This window comes from Chelmon rostratus, chromosome 18 (genome assembly GCF_017976325.1).
Source record: "Chelmon rostratus isolate fCheRos1 chromosome 18, fCheRos1.pri, whole genome shotgun sequence".
In the NCBI taxonomy this organism is placed as follows: Eukaryota; Metazoa; Chordata; class Actinopteri; order Chaetodontiformes; family Chaetodontidae; genus Chelmon; species Chelmon rostratus.
Genome location: NC_055675.1, coordinates 14926589 through 14940323, shown reverse-complemented (window position 1 = coordinate 14940323; position 13735 = coordinate 14926589). Strand labels below are relative to the sequence as shown.

Below are 13735 nucleotides of genomic sequence, written 5' to 3'. Positions count from 1 at the left end.
CATTGACCTGCATTTCCCAGGTTAACAGTATAACAGAGATGTGGCATTGCACGAAGGAATCATTAGCTATCATAACCACGTGCCCTCCATAACGAGGCGTAATATTCTGCCCGCCAACAGGTAATTATGGCAACCAGATAGACGGTGTAAGCAAGCCCTCATCAGCAAAGAAGAAGAAGAAAGATGGAGAGAATGAAGAAGAGGAGAGCGAGCTCATCCAGAACTCCAGTGAGGATGAGGCGGACGAGGATGCGGACCTGGTCTCCATCTCCTCCACTCCTCCAATGAAGCCTGTCATCACTGACAGGTCAGGGGCCAAAGGTCACAGGGGCAAGGTCGAGGCTTGGTATTTAGCTGATTCAGTTTCAGTGTAATTAAAGCCAAGACTAGCCCTTTTTTAAATGTTTGTTCAGTGCTTTGCAGTTATCACAGATGGTGTAATGAATGTCACCTTGGAGCAGACTGGTGGCAATGATTACATGTATTAAGAGTTGCACAATCCTTTACACATTCAGGTTATGAACTAAACATTTAGTTTGGTATGAAACAATTTCAGGTTCTAGACCATGGACCAAGTCGTTTTGTTCGTGCTTCACAGGAATTACTTCCATCTTCCCTACTTTGAAAAGAAGCCATGTGTCTACATCAAAAGCTGGTGGCAGGACCAGAGAAGACGACTCTACAATTCCAACATGATGGACAAGATTGCCGACAAGCTGGTCAGTAAACACCTTCCTTCCCAATGCATTAAGGTTGGCTTGATCAGCTTAGGTCAGATTTTCTAGTCTACAGTCTACAGCCATGCTAGGAGCTTATACCATGTTTGTTTTGCATGTTAGCACACTAATATTTGCCAGTTAGTATTAAACACAAAGTACAGTTATGGTCAGTTTTGTGGGTTATCTAGACCAAAGTATTTGCAAAATTACAATTTTGACCTGATGATGGTACTAAACGAAATCAAAGGATCACCAAAGATGTTACATTTCATCCTCTGGGGAGCATGAATGTCTGTACTAAATTTCACAGCATCCATCTGACAGCAGTTGAAATATTTCATTCAGAACCATAAACGTCAGTCTCATGGTGGCAGTAGAGGACAGGTCAGGTATTCATCCTCTGAGGACTGTGAATGTCTGTACAAATTTTTCTTATCAGATAAGATACATTATCAACTACGTAGTAGATAGTACTACCTATGTGTATGTGTATAAGGTGAATTTAGTACACGAAGACGTTTTGGACATAAACACGAGAGCACTAACAACTTGTTTTGTCCTAAGCTCCAGTATTTTTTGCTTTCCGACAGGAAGAAGGTTTGAATGATGTTCAGGAAATCATTAAGACAGAGAAGGCTTTTCCAGAGCGCAGACTCAGGGGAGTGCTGGAGGAGCTCAGCGTCGGCTGCAGGCAAGAAATATAATAATAATCATTTGTCATGGTCTCGTATTAAAACTGGCATTGTGACTCAGTGGTCAGTAAAGATACCGAGAGTTTCTCCTGATGCTTATAGCTGAAAAATTGCTGTAGGGCTTGAAAATATAATGCTGTTTAAAACTTATCAAACATGTCCGTTAAAGACCACTAGCTGACATCTTCATTAACCCCCCCAGAAGCCACTGAAGACAGACAGCAACTCTCTGCACTGAACCACTTCTAAAACACAGTCAGAGACCAGCAGCGTCTTTATTGTTCTTTCTTTCTCTTTATGTTCTTTTAGTTGTTTTGAATAATAGACTAGAGAATAGAGAATTTGTATCCTGTGTATTTTCTGGCTATTTCCAGTCGGTTTGTGACTCTGGCTAACAAGGACGTGAACCAGGCAGGCCGAACCAAACTGGATCGAGAGCGGCTGAAGTCCTGCATGAGAGAGATGGTATGATTTATGTTCCTCACACAGAGAAGGATGAAGGTGGCGTGAGTGATAGAGGGGAAGATGAAGCTGTGATTGATGGCATCAATTTAGCTGCTCTTCAGTCACTAATCCCATCGCCTCATTGAGTAAATAGTATGGAGCGACTGTAAAGGCTACGTGAGGAAATTAACTTTATTACATACATTTTCACTCCCTGGAATAATTCCTTACAATGTGTTTGCATACATATTGCAATATCTCTATCGCAGAGCTTTTCATATTCCCCCTGATGCATGGTTGCATTTGATTGCTACTGTACTTGATTTCAAGAGAAAATGCAAAGGGAATGCAAATTGTTCAACGTAAAAACAAAAGCAATGTAAGCACAGCTCTAATGGTGAGAAAAGGTTGTGATATGAAGATCTACTGTTTGAACGAGAATATGGACACTTAACTTATAATAAGAAAATAAATGGCTGTATTTCATACTAGCCTGTGTGTTCAACATGTCCTCACACCTCAAAAACTGAAAAGGTCGATTGCCAGTGACTGAAAACAACATTTATAACCATTGAAGAGCACCTATTTTGCGCCCATCATAGTTGTTACAGCCACTAGAGGTTCGCAATCTAACAATAAACGTAACTATGGATCGTAATTACCTACTTTGTTGCCTACTTTGTTGCCTGAGGACAGGCTGGTGGGTGAGGTGATGTGAAAACATATTGCAGGAGAACACAAACATGTTTTTAAAAAGGGATTTATGGTTATAAAAAACTGGTGTTTAAAGTGATGAATGTGAAGGGACATTAAAAAAGCAATATAAATTAGCAAGTACTGACCGTTTGAGTAATTAGTCTCTACTAAAACATTTTTCATTTTTGAGGAAAATCCACTTATGCAGTTGGTTAAATTGAACTCCAACTATGATGTGTGCGTGTTTATACAGTATGTATGTGTGTAAGGAGCTGTTCCCCTCAGTTAGTATTGCACATCATCATCTCTCCTCCTGCAGGACAGCATGGGCCAGCAGGCCAAGCAGATCCGAACTCAGGTGAAGAAAAACACAGTCAGAGACAAGCTCAAGCTGGTGCAGAACTTCCTGCAGAAGCTCCGCTTCCTCGCCGACGAGGTACAGATTTAATTCTACAGAAGACCTGAGACCTCAGCGAATGAGTTCATAGAACTGTTAATGCAGAATGAATATACATTACAGTATATAAACAATATGTAAAAGAAGATTAAGTAATAATTGCAGACAAAACCTGTAGGAAGAAGAGCGCAGCTCACCTATCCATCTATTCATGTTGTCCAGCCTCAGCACAGCATCCCAGATGTTTTTGTCTGGATGATGAGCAACAACAAGCGTGTCGCCTATGCCCGGATTCCCTCCAAAGACATCCTGTACTCCATAGTGGATGAGGAAACAGGAAAAGACTGCGGCAAAGTCAAAGCTGTCTTCCTCAAGGTACGCTCATTTGTCTCATTTAAACACACTTTGCTGGTTTTCAACCATCTTAAAGCCAAGACCTCTAATTATTCCCGTCACCTGTTAAAACTGAAACCATGTAAGGTTGCACTGTGAGATGATCAGTAGTTGTGGTCAGTAGTATTGACAAGTATTATTGTAAATGGCCTTGTAAAAATGATGGCTGCCTAGAAAGAAAATCAATGAGGTGGTTCTTAATAATTATGGAATGGGCCATGTTGCAGCATTGTCTGCATAATGCTTAATTGACTTGCTGTGGTAATACCAAGCGAGGATGTAGTACTACTTTCCTGTGTGCTTCACTTTTCATTCGCTTTTTAATGCAAGTCTTCATAAATATTCAGTTGTCTGCTCTTGGGATGTGTCCACAGCTGCCAGGTAAGAAGGGCTTTGGTCCTGCTGGCTGGACAGTTCAGGCTAAGCTGGAGCTGTATCTGTGGCTCGGCCTCAACAAGCAAAGGAAGGACTTCCTCAATGGTCTGCCTAATGGTTTTGAAGAGGTCAAAGCTGCTAAAATGGGCCCCGGTCTTCACTCTGTCCCCCCCGTCAGCCTCGTCTACAACAGTAAGTACACACCAAAAATGACTAAATGTGACAGTTCAGCACGTGTGTGTGTGTGTATATATATATATGCATATATTAGTTCCCTGATACATCAACATTTATGACAGCTACACTGCAAGGCAGGATACTCTATTCATCTATTCACCATCAAGCTTTGCATTAGGTTTCTTCTTGATTTACCATTAAGTTTGAACTATAAAATCAATTACAAGCAAAACCTACGACAACAAACTCACTCAGAAGTCAGAAAGACATTTGACTTCTATTGATCACTTTCAGGTTGTGACTCACTTTTCTAACTTCAATATAAGATGCTAACAAAAGGGGATTGATCGTCAGTTAATGTGATGCGTGTGTGTGTGTGTGTGCGTGTGTCCAACAGTGAAGCAGGTGTTCCAGCTGAGAGCGCACATGTACCAGGCACGCAGTCTGTTTGCTGCTGACAGCAGCGGCCTTTCAGACCCCTTCGCTCGGGTCTTCTTCTCCACACACAGCCAGGTTACTGAGGTAGGACGTGAATCTTTGTACATCTGTAAACGGTGAGTGTTTGTATTGATAAGATGTAAACTAAGTTGATGTGTGTGTGCTGCAGGTCCTGACGGAGACTCTGTGCCCTACATGGGACCAGCTGCTAGTGTTTGATGACGTGGAACTGTTTGGGGAGGCCAGTGAGCTGAGAGACGACCCACCAATCATTGTAGTTGAAATCTATGACCAGGACACTGTGGTAGGGTCTGACTATGTGTGAATCAATGGATGCGTCGTAAAGGGACTGATTGATAGATAAATCAATGTCTGTTTTAGTTTGCGCTAATAAACATGCTCTGCTTCTCCTTCCCTCATGTTCTGACGGTCTGTCCACCCTTGTCTCACTCCACCCTGTCCTTCACATGAACTCTGGCCTTGCTCATGCTGCACTGGCTAAACAGAGTGTGAAAGCATTATTTCTGTAGAGACTGTGCTGAATTGGTAGTTGTATTGGTGAACCGGTAAAGTTATGTAAAATCTTGCATGTACTCCCTCCATTTTTCCTCTCACAGTTTGTGACAATAGCAGTGGGCAGTATAGAAAATATGCCTCCTACTACTCATAAAACAAAGTGCATATGTAGATATCTATTGAATGAGTACTCCGCTCTTTGTTCTATTACACTCACTGTAATCTTTAGCCAGGGTGTTTGTTTGTGTTATGTAAGATTGGGGGGTTTTGCCGTTTTCAAGCTTTCCTTCACAAATTCCACTTTTTTGTAACCTTTACCAGTATGACCAATACTGACACCAAGTGGCCGCCATGGAAACTGCACCTCCAACACCCTTGTCTAACTCCCATCCCTTGTCCCCTGACTGTCTTGACTGCCTGCTGTCACGCTGTGGTGTTCAGGGCAAGGCAGAGTTCATAGGTCGGACGTTTGCGAAGCCCACCATCAAGATGTGTGACGAGCACTATGGCCCCCCAAGGTTCCCACCACAGCTGGAGTACTACCAGGTTTATAGAGGGAACTGCACTGCCGGGGAACTGCTGGCTGCCTTTGAGCTGCTGCAGGTAACATACGCAAGAACACACACAGATGAGCTTTTACATATGCATGCATCCATGCACAAACACACATGCAACTCTACAGGGTCTCCTTGAAAGATTGCATGTCACTGCTCAACAGTTGTAGTTATAGTAAGGATAACAAGAGGAAGAGATAGGAAGGAAGAATCATTAAAGGCCCACAGTGGCACCTTTAACGACGTGAAGCATGCACAAAAGATCATGGGGGGAAAAAGCAAGAATAAGGTTTTTCTTTCTCGCTGCCAAGCTTTCTGTACACAGCTTTCCATGTAAAACTCACCTCTTGCTCTTTGCCTGTTTGCACAATCAGCATTCCTAATTCTTTTGTCGCCCCACCTGCATCATCAGAACTTTTACTCGTTTTCATAATCACTGCCCTTTCCTCCTTTCACACATTTGTCTCCATATTCTCTGGCGTTTCCTCTACTAACATGTCACCACTCTTCCCTTACATCCACTTATATATTCATCTTTTCTCCTTTGAATCATCAGTTTTCCCATCTCTTTCTCCTTCCTGTGCCTCCTCCTGCTGCCCACAGATTCCTTTCGATGTGGAGGAGATTAGACGGGCTCTGATCGCTGTCCATAACTTTGCTGTCCCTCAAATAAAGGTGCTCTTTTCTTTCATTCTCTTCTCTTCTCTCAATCTACTTTCATCCTGCTTTGTCTTACTCTTTGGTGACTATGTTGTCAGTGCTTGTACTCTAAAAACTGTGTGTTGTCCTGACCAACATGACATTAACCTCTGCCTTCTCTGCACTTCTTCAGACTTGTCACACCAAGCAAAGAAGGAATTAATAGAAATGTTCGGCATGTAGGAAAGAAATCTGTTACGGTGCCTATGCTGTATCACGACAGAGAAACCACAGAAGCTTTGCAACCTGTTACCCACGATTCCTTCCCCTCTCTCTTCCTTAGATTGGTCAAGGAGGGAGGGCTGATCTTCCTCCTCTTGAAGGACCGACGGACTCGGAGCGCGGACCCATTCTGCCCGTGCCGTTGGGCATCCGACCCGTCCTGAGTCGCTACCGTATAGAGGTGAGATTTTCACCACTGGCTCCACTTTTTGTGCCCTAGAGATCCCCTTCTCCTACTTCTGTTTTTTCTCCGGTTCAGGTTTTGTTCTGGGGCTTGAGGGACCTGAAGAGGATTAACCTGGCTCAAGTGGATCGGCCTCGTGTGGACATAGAGTGTGCAGGTAGAGGCGTGCAGTCGGTTGTCATCCAGAACTACAAGAAAAACCCCAACTTCAGCACCCTGGTTAAATGGTTTGAGGTGGTAAGTGCAACTGCATCCAGTTCCTTGCAATAAACACGTAACACTTGTCTGCCTTTGTAACTCATTGCAAGAATAATAAGTAGGCATCATGTGAAGGTCTTCCTCTATCTCACTTAAATTTGTCCTCAGGACCTTCCAGAGAATGAGCTTCTCCACCCTCCTCTCAACATCCGGGTGGTGGACTGCCGGGCATTTGGCCGTTACATCCTGGTGGGGTCCCATGCCGTCACCAGCCTGAGACGTTTCATCTACAGCACCCCAGACAAGACCTCCAACAACTGGGCCACAGCAGGTGAAGGACTACATTTATACTATGTGTTATATTATTGTTAGCGAGCGTGTGTTAGAAGTAGCAGCTCTGTGTTTCTGTTGCCAGCTGAAAAATGAGTAGCCAGAGAGAGCTAACTGCTGTCACACACAGCACGCTCTGATGAAAGCTTCAAGCCAAAGCACATCAGCGGTTGTTTCAGTCCATTAGTGGGAAATAAAAGTCAGCAAAATGATCAGGACATGACAAGGTTCTTTCTCTTTTCACCACTGTTTGTTTTGAAAAGCCCTGAGTTTTAATTGGCAAAACTTTAAAATGAAAGCATTCTCAGAAAGTATGAACAGCAGCTTTACTTTTATTTTATCTGATTGTATTTTATCTATAAAGAGTTGTAGAATACTTGGCCATTACAGGATTACAGTGCAATATCTGTACTGTGACAATTACTGTATTGTTTACCAGTGCATTTCTATTTAGAAGCCCTTACTTTTGCTTGGCATTTCATATTTACACTCAGACTTTAGAATCTTTAGTTATTTTAAATATAAACAGCAATGAATGCAAAATTCATTTCAAACGTGTGAAGGGATTTCTTTTCTTCACTTCTTTGTAAGTTTTTCCTTTATTTCTTGGAACAGACCTGTAGGTTTTTACCAGACACGGGTAAAACAATGTTTGCAAATAATTTTCAGAGTTTGTTTTAATCTTTTTGAAATGCCAAAATACATCAAGGACGGTTAAAACAAACTTTTTTAAGTGCTTCTGATCCAGCTCTCTGGTGGCTAAAGAATGCATATTCATTCTTTATTAACTGCTGATTTCTCTGCTTGCTTCCTGCCCTGACCTCCTATCCTGTGTCCTCTCGCCATCTGTTGTCTTATTCCCTCTCTTGCATGTCCTTGGCTGTCTTGTCCTCTCCTGCCGCCTGCCGTCTTTGCCCCCTTGGCCTCACTCCAGCTAAACTAATGAATGGCTACATGGTCCTCGCCAATGGCGGCTCCCAGCCTCGCTCCTCACCCAGCGTTTCCCCCCGCACCCTCTCTCGCCCCGCAGGTGACATCATCGTCAACATGGACACAGAGCCTTTGGTCCGAAAGATGGACACAGTGGTCAAGTTAGACGCTGTAAGCTTTTCTTTGACTTTGTGCACTGTAGAGCTGATTTCTATTGTATAATGTGTGTGTTTGCATATGGTTGGAATAGTAGCACTGCTTTATGTCCAGTCCTTTTTACCTGCCTCTGTACATGTGCCGCTCCTTCCTGCATCGTCCATCGTGTGTATTAATCCTTGTGCTGTTTCATGTGACGCCCCCCTAACATAGACGTCTGACGCTGTTGTAAAAGTTGACATGGTAAGTAATCATTCATGTAGACATTTGGCAATGAAAATATGTGCTAAATCTAACTGTTGCCCCGTTATGAATTTAAAATAAAAACAAGCTACTGAAAATCACTGAAGTGTCTTTTAACAGACTGAGGAGGAGAGTGACAAAGAGAAAAAGAAGAAGAAGAAGAAAAAGAAGGGAGGAGTGGAGGAAGAGGATGAGACAGACGAGAGAGTGCTGGACTGGTGGTCCAAATATTTTGCTTCAATAGAGACACTGAAAGAGGTTTGTCTGTTCCGTTCTATTTACATCTGCGCCTTTTTTTGTGGGTCTCACAGGACTGCCCTCACTCTTCAAGTCCGATTAGACTTACAACACTTTCTTGCCTGGTTTTTCAGACCCTCCGAGCCCAGGAGGCGGCTCAGGCTGAGGCGGAGGAGAGAGAGGACCTGGAGATAGCTGCAGAGGCAGCAGGTATTGAACTCCACCAACAGCCCGGGCTGCCTGCCAATGTCTGCTGCTTTGATGTCTTAAGTATATGTCACCAGTGTTGCATTTAAAGTTGTGATTCTGCAAGTGTAGACATACTCCTGTAGGATTGTTTAAAGAATAATTCTCAGTTCTGTTATGTCAGCTGCTCTGGCTGAGATGACAGAGAGAAATACATTATTAGCTCCTACTTAATGTCAGTCAAAGGAATTTGCTCTGTGGGAATTAAATGAGAGTCCAAAATCACTCCCCAATTACTATATAGTACTCTGTATCCACTTGAGTGCCTGAGTGTAGCATTTACGCTCTATATCGAGCTCTTAAATACTAATACTATAATTATATAATTATATAGTGTGTACTACGAAAACAGAATACAAAAATATCAGCATACTTTACCGTTTCATACGAACAGGAAATGATACAGTAGGTATGATGTCAGCTTTGGGAAGCTACTGCCTATTAAACTTAATACATTTACAACATTTTTGAGCTGTTTCGCCATCACCCACAATTCATTTTTTCCTTGCTGTGTAATTTTACTCCCTTTCATTTGTGCATTGCATTGTGGGAGAATAGTGTCCATCAAAGGCACACTCAGAAATCATACATGTATTTAGTATGCATGCTGTCTGCTTTGAGTAAACTATATTTTGATACTTTTCTAGTGTAAACACACAAAATACAGAACACCCGGTAAGAATCAGTATGTAACATGGCTTTGGGGCATGGCACACTTTCTGTCAACAATCCCACAATGCATTGCATTACATTTTATAGGTGCAAGAATAACAGCTGTCAGTGATGACAGAAATTATTCAGAAGTGTCTGAAATCTCAATTTACTTCGCTCTGTAGAGTAAAATACTGAGTAGTTGTGAAAGAGTGAATGAGGGAGTGATTTCAGACTGTAACTTTCTGAGCTTTTGTCTGAGATGTGAGTTGTAGAACGAAGCATCTTCATCGTCTTCCTCTCATGAATTCATCCTTCATCCATGCTTTGAGCATGAGTCGGGCATTATCACGTTCATAACCATTTCCTACATCAGCATGACCTCCCAGCTCTGCTGTGCACATGAAAGTTGGCTGATGCAATACAGACTCACTGAATCAACCTACATCTGCATTAACATGATCACATAAATAAAAATACAATTTATTCACTATTAGACTTAAGGCTTAGGTCATTTTAATTACTTTATATATTGCTGGGTAGCTAAATCTATATTTTATCTTAATTTTATTTATATGAATTGTCTGAATCTGCAAAGTAGCTAGTAGTAATTTAACTTATCAAATAAATGTAGTGGAGTAAAAATATATTTGCCTTCAAAATTCAGTGGTGAATTAAAATACTAGTACATCAAAATTGTTAATTAGGTACAGTACTTGAATAAATGTACTTAGTTACATTCCACCAGTGTGCATAACACTTTAAAATAACATTTAAATAATTACATCTCTTTTCTTGTTTTCCTCCTTAAAATTTAACTAAACAACAGACTGAAAAGCACAGGTGCACTTTTTTGCACCTGTAACCACACCCAACAGTGATGTCAGTACACCTGTATATCACTGCAGCAAGGTGAGAAGTTAAATCACAAGAAGTCAGCAGAAACAAGATTTTCAGGTGTTGTCAAGTTAACATTTTGTGGTGTTTTTGCTCCTTTCTTTTTGACCACATTTGCAACAAGATTTCAGAGAAACTTACTCCTCTGATAGAACAGACCTGTCAGCTTTCATGTTTGAATGACGCCCGTAGTGCCATGTGCAACCCTGCCGCCCCTCCTCATGACTCCAACCCTACTTTGTCCACATCCACTTTCACTCACCCCTCCAATCAGATATCAAACCCGATGACCTTCTTCTGAAAGGCTCCAAGACGAAGGAAAAGAGCAAAGAGAAGAAGAGCTCCAAGGACAAGAAGAAGGGTCAGGCTGGAGAGGGCTCTGAGAAACGACCGGTTAAAACAAAAGTGGATGAGTTGTTGGTGAGTAAAACCCCGTTCACACATGCAGTCTATCCCCAAGGTCTCCAGGAGCGTTTCCTGCATGGGGTCCTGTGTGAATGGGAGCAGGGATCAATATTCTGGGAAATCTGTACGGCCAATTTACAACCTCAAGACCTGGGAAAATGCCGGTGCAACTGTATTGTGAATGACAGCAGTCAAAGCACATGCAGATACAAACATACTGTGTGTGTTGATATGCAGGTGTACAACAAGGAGCTGGAGAGCGAGTATGGCAACTTTGAAGACTGGCTCCACACTTTCAACTTGTACAGAGGAAAGGCCGGGGATGACGACGAGCATGCTCTGGACGACGACAGGATCGTTGGCAGATTCAAGGTGGTAAAACCCAGAGTAACATCAAGTGCATCTGAATCTATGCTAGCTGACAGAAAGTGTTATAGAGAAAATATACATTTATTTTTGTATATGTTGTTTTTTTTTTTTATGTGACCCAGGGATCCTTATGTATGTACAAGCTACCTCTGTCTGAGGAGATCACGAGAGAGGCAGGATTTGATCCGAACATGGGCATGTTCCAGAGCATTCCACACAACGATCCAATCAACGTCCTCGTCCGCGTCTATGTTGTCAGAGTGAGTCGCCATTTAAATCTGTACTGCAGTTAAAAAAAAAAATCTGCATCAAATAAACCTTCTATATTTTTCTTTTTTTGCTCTGTTCTGTTTTCTTCAGGCTACAGATCTTCATCCTGCTGATATCAATGGGAAGGCCGATCCATACACGGTCATCAAGCTGGGCAAGTCAGAGATCAGGGACAAAGAGAACTACATCTCCAAACAGCTCAATCCTGTATTCGGCAAGTACGTTGAGAGACAGCTACTCTTTTATCTCTCATTTAAAGCCAGTTCCTTGTCATAAGGCATTAAAAATGTTGAATCTTTTACCCTTGCTCTTAACCCTTCATTCTCGTTCTCACCTTGCCTGCACCCAGATCATTCGACATCGAGGCCACGTTTCCCATGGAGTCCATGCTAACGGTGTCTGTGTACGACTGGGACCTGGTCGGCACTGACGACCTGATTGGAGAGACAAAGATCGACTTGGAGAACCGTTTCTACAGCAAATACAGAGCCACCTGCGGCATTTCATCCAACTATTCTGTGTGAGCGTCCGTGTGTTTCTATCCTTTACATGTAGCGGTGATTGATTTAGTGTCACCATGTAAAACCCAACACCTGTCTTAAGCCGGGTTTTCTAAATGATGCCAGAAGCCCAAAGATTGTCCTTAATTTTACAGCATTTACTGTTTGAATTATAACTTTCTGAATGGCTCACACATCCAAAGACTTCAGAAATCCAATGACCTCTTTGTTATCTATTGATGTCAGGCATGGATACAACATTTGGCGGGACCCTTTGAAGCCCAGTCAGATCCTGGGGAAGCTCTGCAAGGAAGGCAAGATCGATGGGCCTCATTATGGACCGGGAGGCAAAGTCAAGGTGGCCAGTCGAATCTTTATGGGACCCACAGAGATCGAGGATGAAAATGGTACGGCTGCGCTGAGGTCACATAAAAGTCCTTAACGGGATTAAACATCAGTATTTAACTGTTAAATTGATTCTAACACCAAGGTTATAGCTTATAAGTGATTAACAGCATCTGATTTCAAAGTAGTGAGAGTGTTCGCCCAGGTTTTGAGTACATGTACCTTAATTTTTGTTGCTTTTTGTTATGAAGTGATTGTTCTTTGATTTTCTTCCTCCCATAATTCTTCTCTGATCAAACACATTTTTCATGAGATCCAACTCAATGCTTTAATCAAAGAGCCAATTAAGTCTCCTAACGAGGATGTATGGTGCTGTATGGCGATCCTGTAAACGATGTATATTGTTTATGTTAAGGACTAGACCAGAAAAGTCTAATAAAGACTTTAAATTGGTTTGTTCCTTTCTCTTCCCCTCTTTATCTTCCTGTGTTGATACCTCAGGCCTGAAGAAGCAGACTGAGGAGCATTTGGCTCTGACGGTGCTGAACCACTGGGAGGAGATCCCGAGGGTGGGCTGTAAGCTCGTCCCTGAACACGTGGAGACCAGACCCCTGCTGAACCCCGACAAACCCGGCATCGAACAGGTAGGAAGGAGCCGCGCTTTGTGAGCCCGGCAGTCGTCAGACAGATTGAAATTAAATGTTTACTGCATGTGTCCAAAGGGCCGTATTGAGATGTGGGTGGACATGTTCCCAATGGACATGCCTGCTCCTGGACCAGCGATTGACATATCACCACGGAAACCAAAGAGGTAGGAGCTGGAGCAAATGAGGCAAATATGACTTTGGATATGATGTTTTGCAATTAAGAAAAAAATTAAGTCCAACGCAAACTTACTGTGAAAGATATTTGTTAATTTCATTCAAAGTGTCCAGATTTCTTCAACAGAATATGTAGTTTTATCCCCGGGTTAAATAATGGTGAGTGTGTTTAACTAGTTAGCTCTAATTACTGTCAAATACAAGTCCAACTGTGTGTGTATGTGTTCCTTCCTCCTCCCCTTACCAGATATGAGCTCAGGGTGATTATTTGGAATACAGACGAAGTAATACTGGAGGACGATGATTACTTCACTGGGGAAAAGTCCAGTGACATATTTGTCAGGGGGTAGGTACAGAGGGACGCAGTGGCCGAGCCTCGTCCCGTGGGTGTGAGCTGTGTGTGGATTTTTTTTTTTTTTTTGGCAGTTAACCATTTTTTGTTTTGTTTTGTTTCCATTTTTTTCTGTGTGCGTATTTGTGTCTGTCTTTGTGTTCGTGGCGTGTCTCCTGTCTGTCTGTCGTCCTCTCTCTCTCCTCCGGTCAATGCTCTGCTGGTGTCTAGCTTTGAGCTTCGTGTTGTTATTTGGAACACTGATGACGTAATTCTAGAGGACGATGCTTTCATGACAGG

At 42.5% G+C, this 13735-nt stretch overlaps 1 protein-coding gene across 1 annotated transcript in view; it reads left to right on the top strand.

Moving 5' to 3' along the window:
• otofa (otoferlin a) overlaps nt 1–13735 on the top strand; it is a 77241-nt gene that overhangs the window by 55970 nt on the left and 7536 nt on the right. The window contains exons 17-42 of the mRNA XM_041958102.1: nt 121–307; nt 599–719; nt 1310–1410; nt 1786–1876; nt 2871–2987; nt 3171–3323; nt 3716–3908; nt 4291–4415; nt 4501–4635; nt 5289–5450; nt 6384–6503; nt 6582–6743; nt 6873–7035; nt 7969–8135; nt 8334–8363; nt 8484–8621; nt 8735–8810; nt 10669–10814; nt 11037–11171; nt 11291–11428; nt 11529–11656; nt 11788–11958; nt 12185–12345; nt 12785–12927; nt 13006–13094; nt 13352–13450. Of these exons, the coding sequence (XP_041814036.1) occupies nt 121–307; nt 599–719; nt 1310–1410; nt 1786–1876; nt 2871–2987; nt 3171–3323; nt 3716–3908; nt 4291–4415; nt 4501–4635; nt 5289–5450; nt 6384–6503; nt 6582–6743; nt 6873–7035; nt 7969–8135; nt 8334–8363; nt 8484–8621; nt 8735–8810; nt 10669–10814; nt 11037–11171; nt 11291–11428; nt 11529–11656; nt 11788–11958; nt 12185–12345; nt 12785–12927; nt 13006–13094; nt 13352–13450 (3451 nt within the window). The remainder of the gene's footprint in view (nt 1–120; nt 308–598; nt 720–1309; nt 1411–1785; nt 1877–2870; nt 2988–3170; nt 3324–3715; nt 3909–4290; nt 4416–4500; nt 4636–5288; nt 5451–6383; nt 6504–6581; nt 6744–6872; nt 7036–7968; nt 8136–8333; nt 8364–8483; nt 8622–8734; nt 8811–10668; nt 10815–11036; nt 11172–11290; nt 11429–11528; nt 11657–11787; nt 11959–12184; nt 12346–12784; nt 12928–13005; nt 13095–13351; nt 13451–13735) is intronic.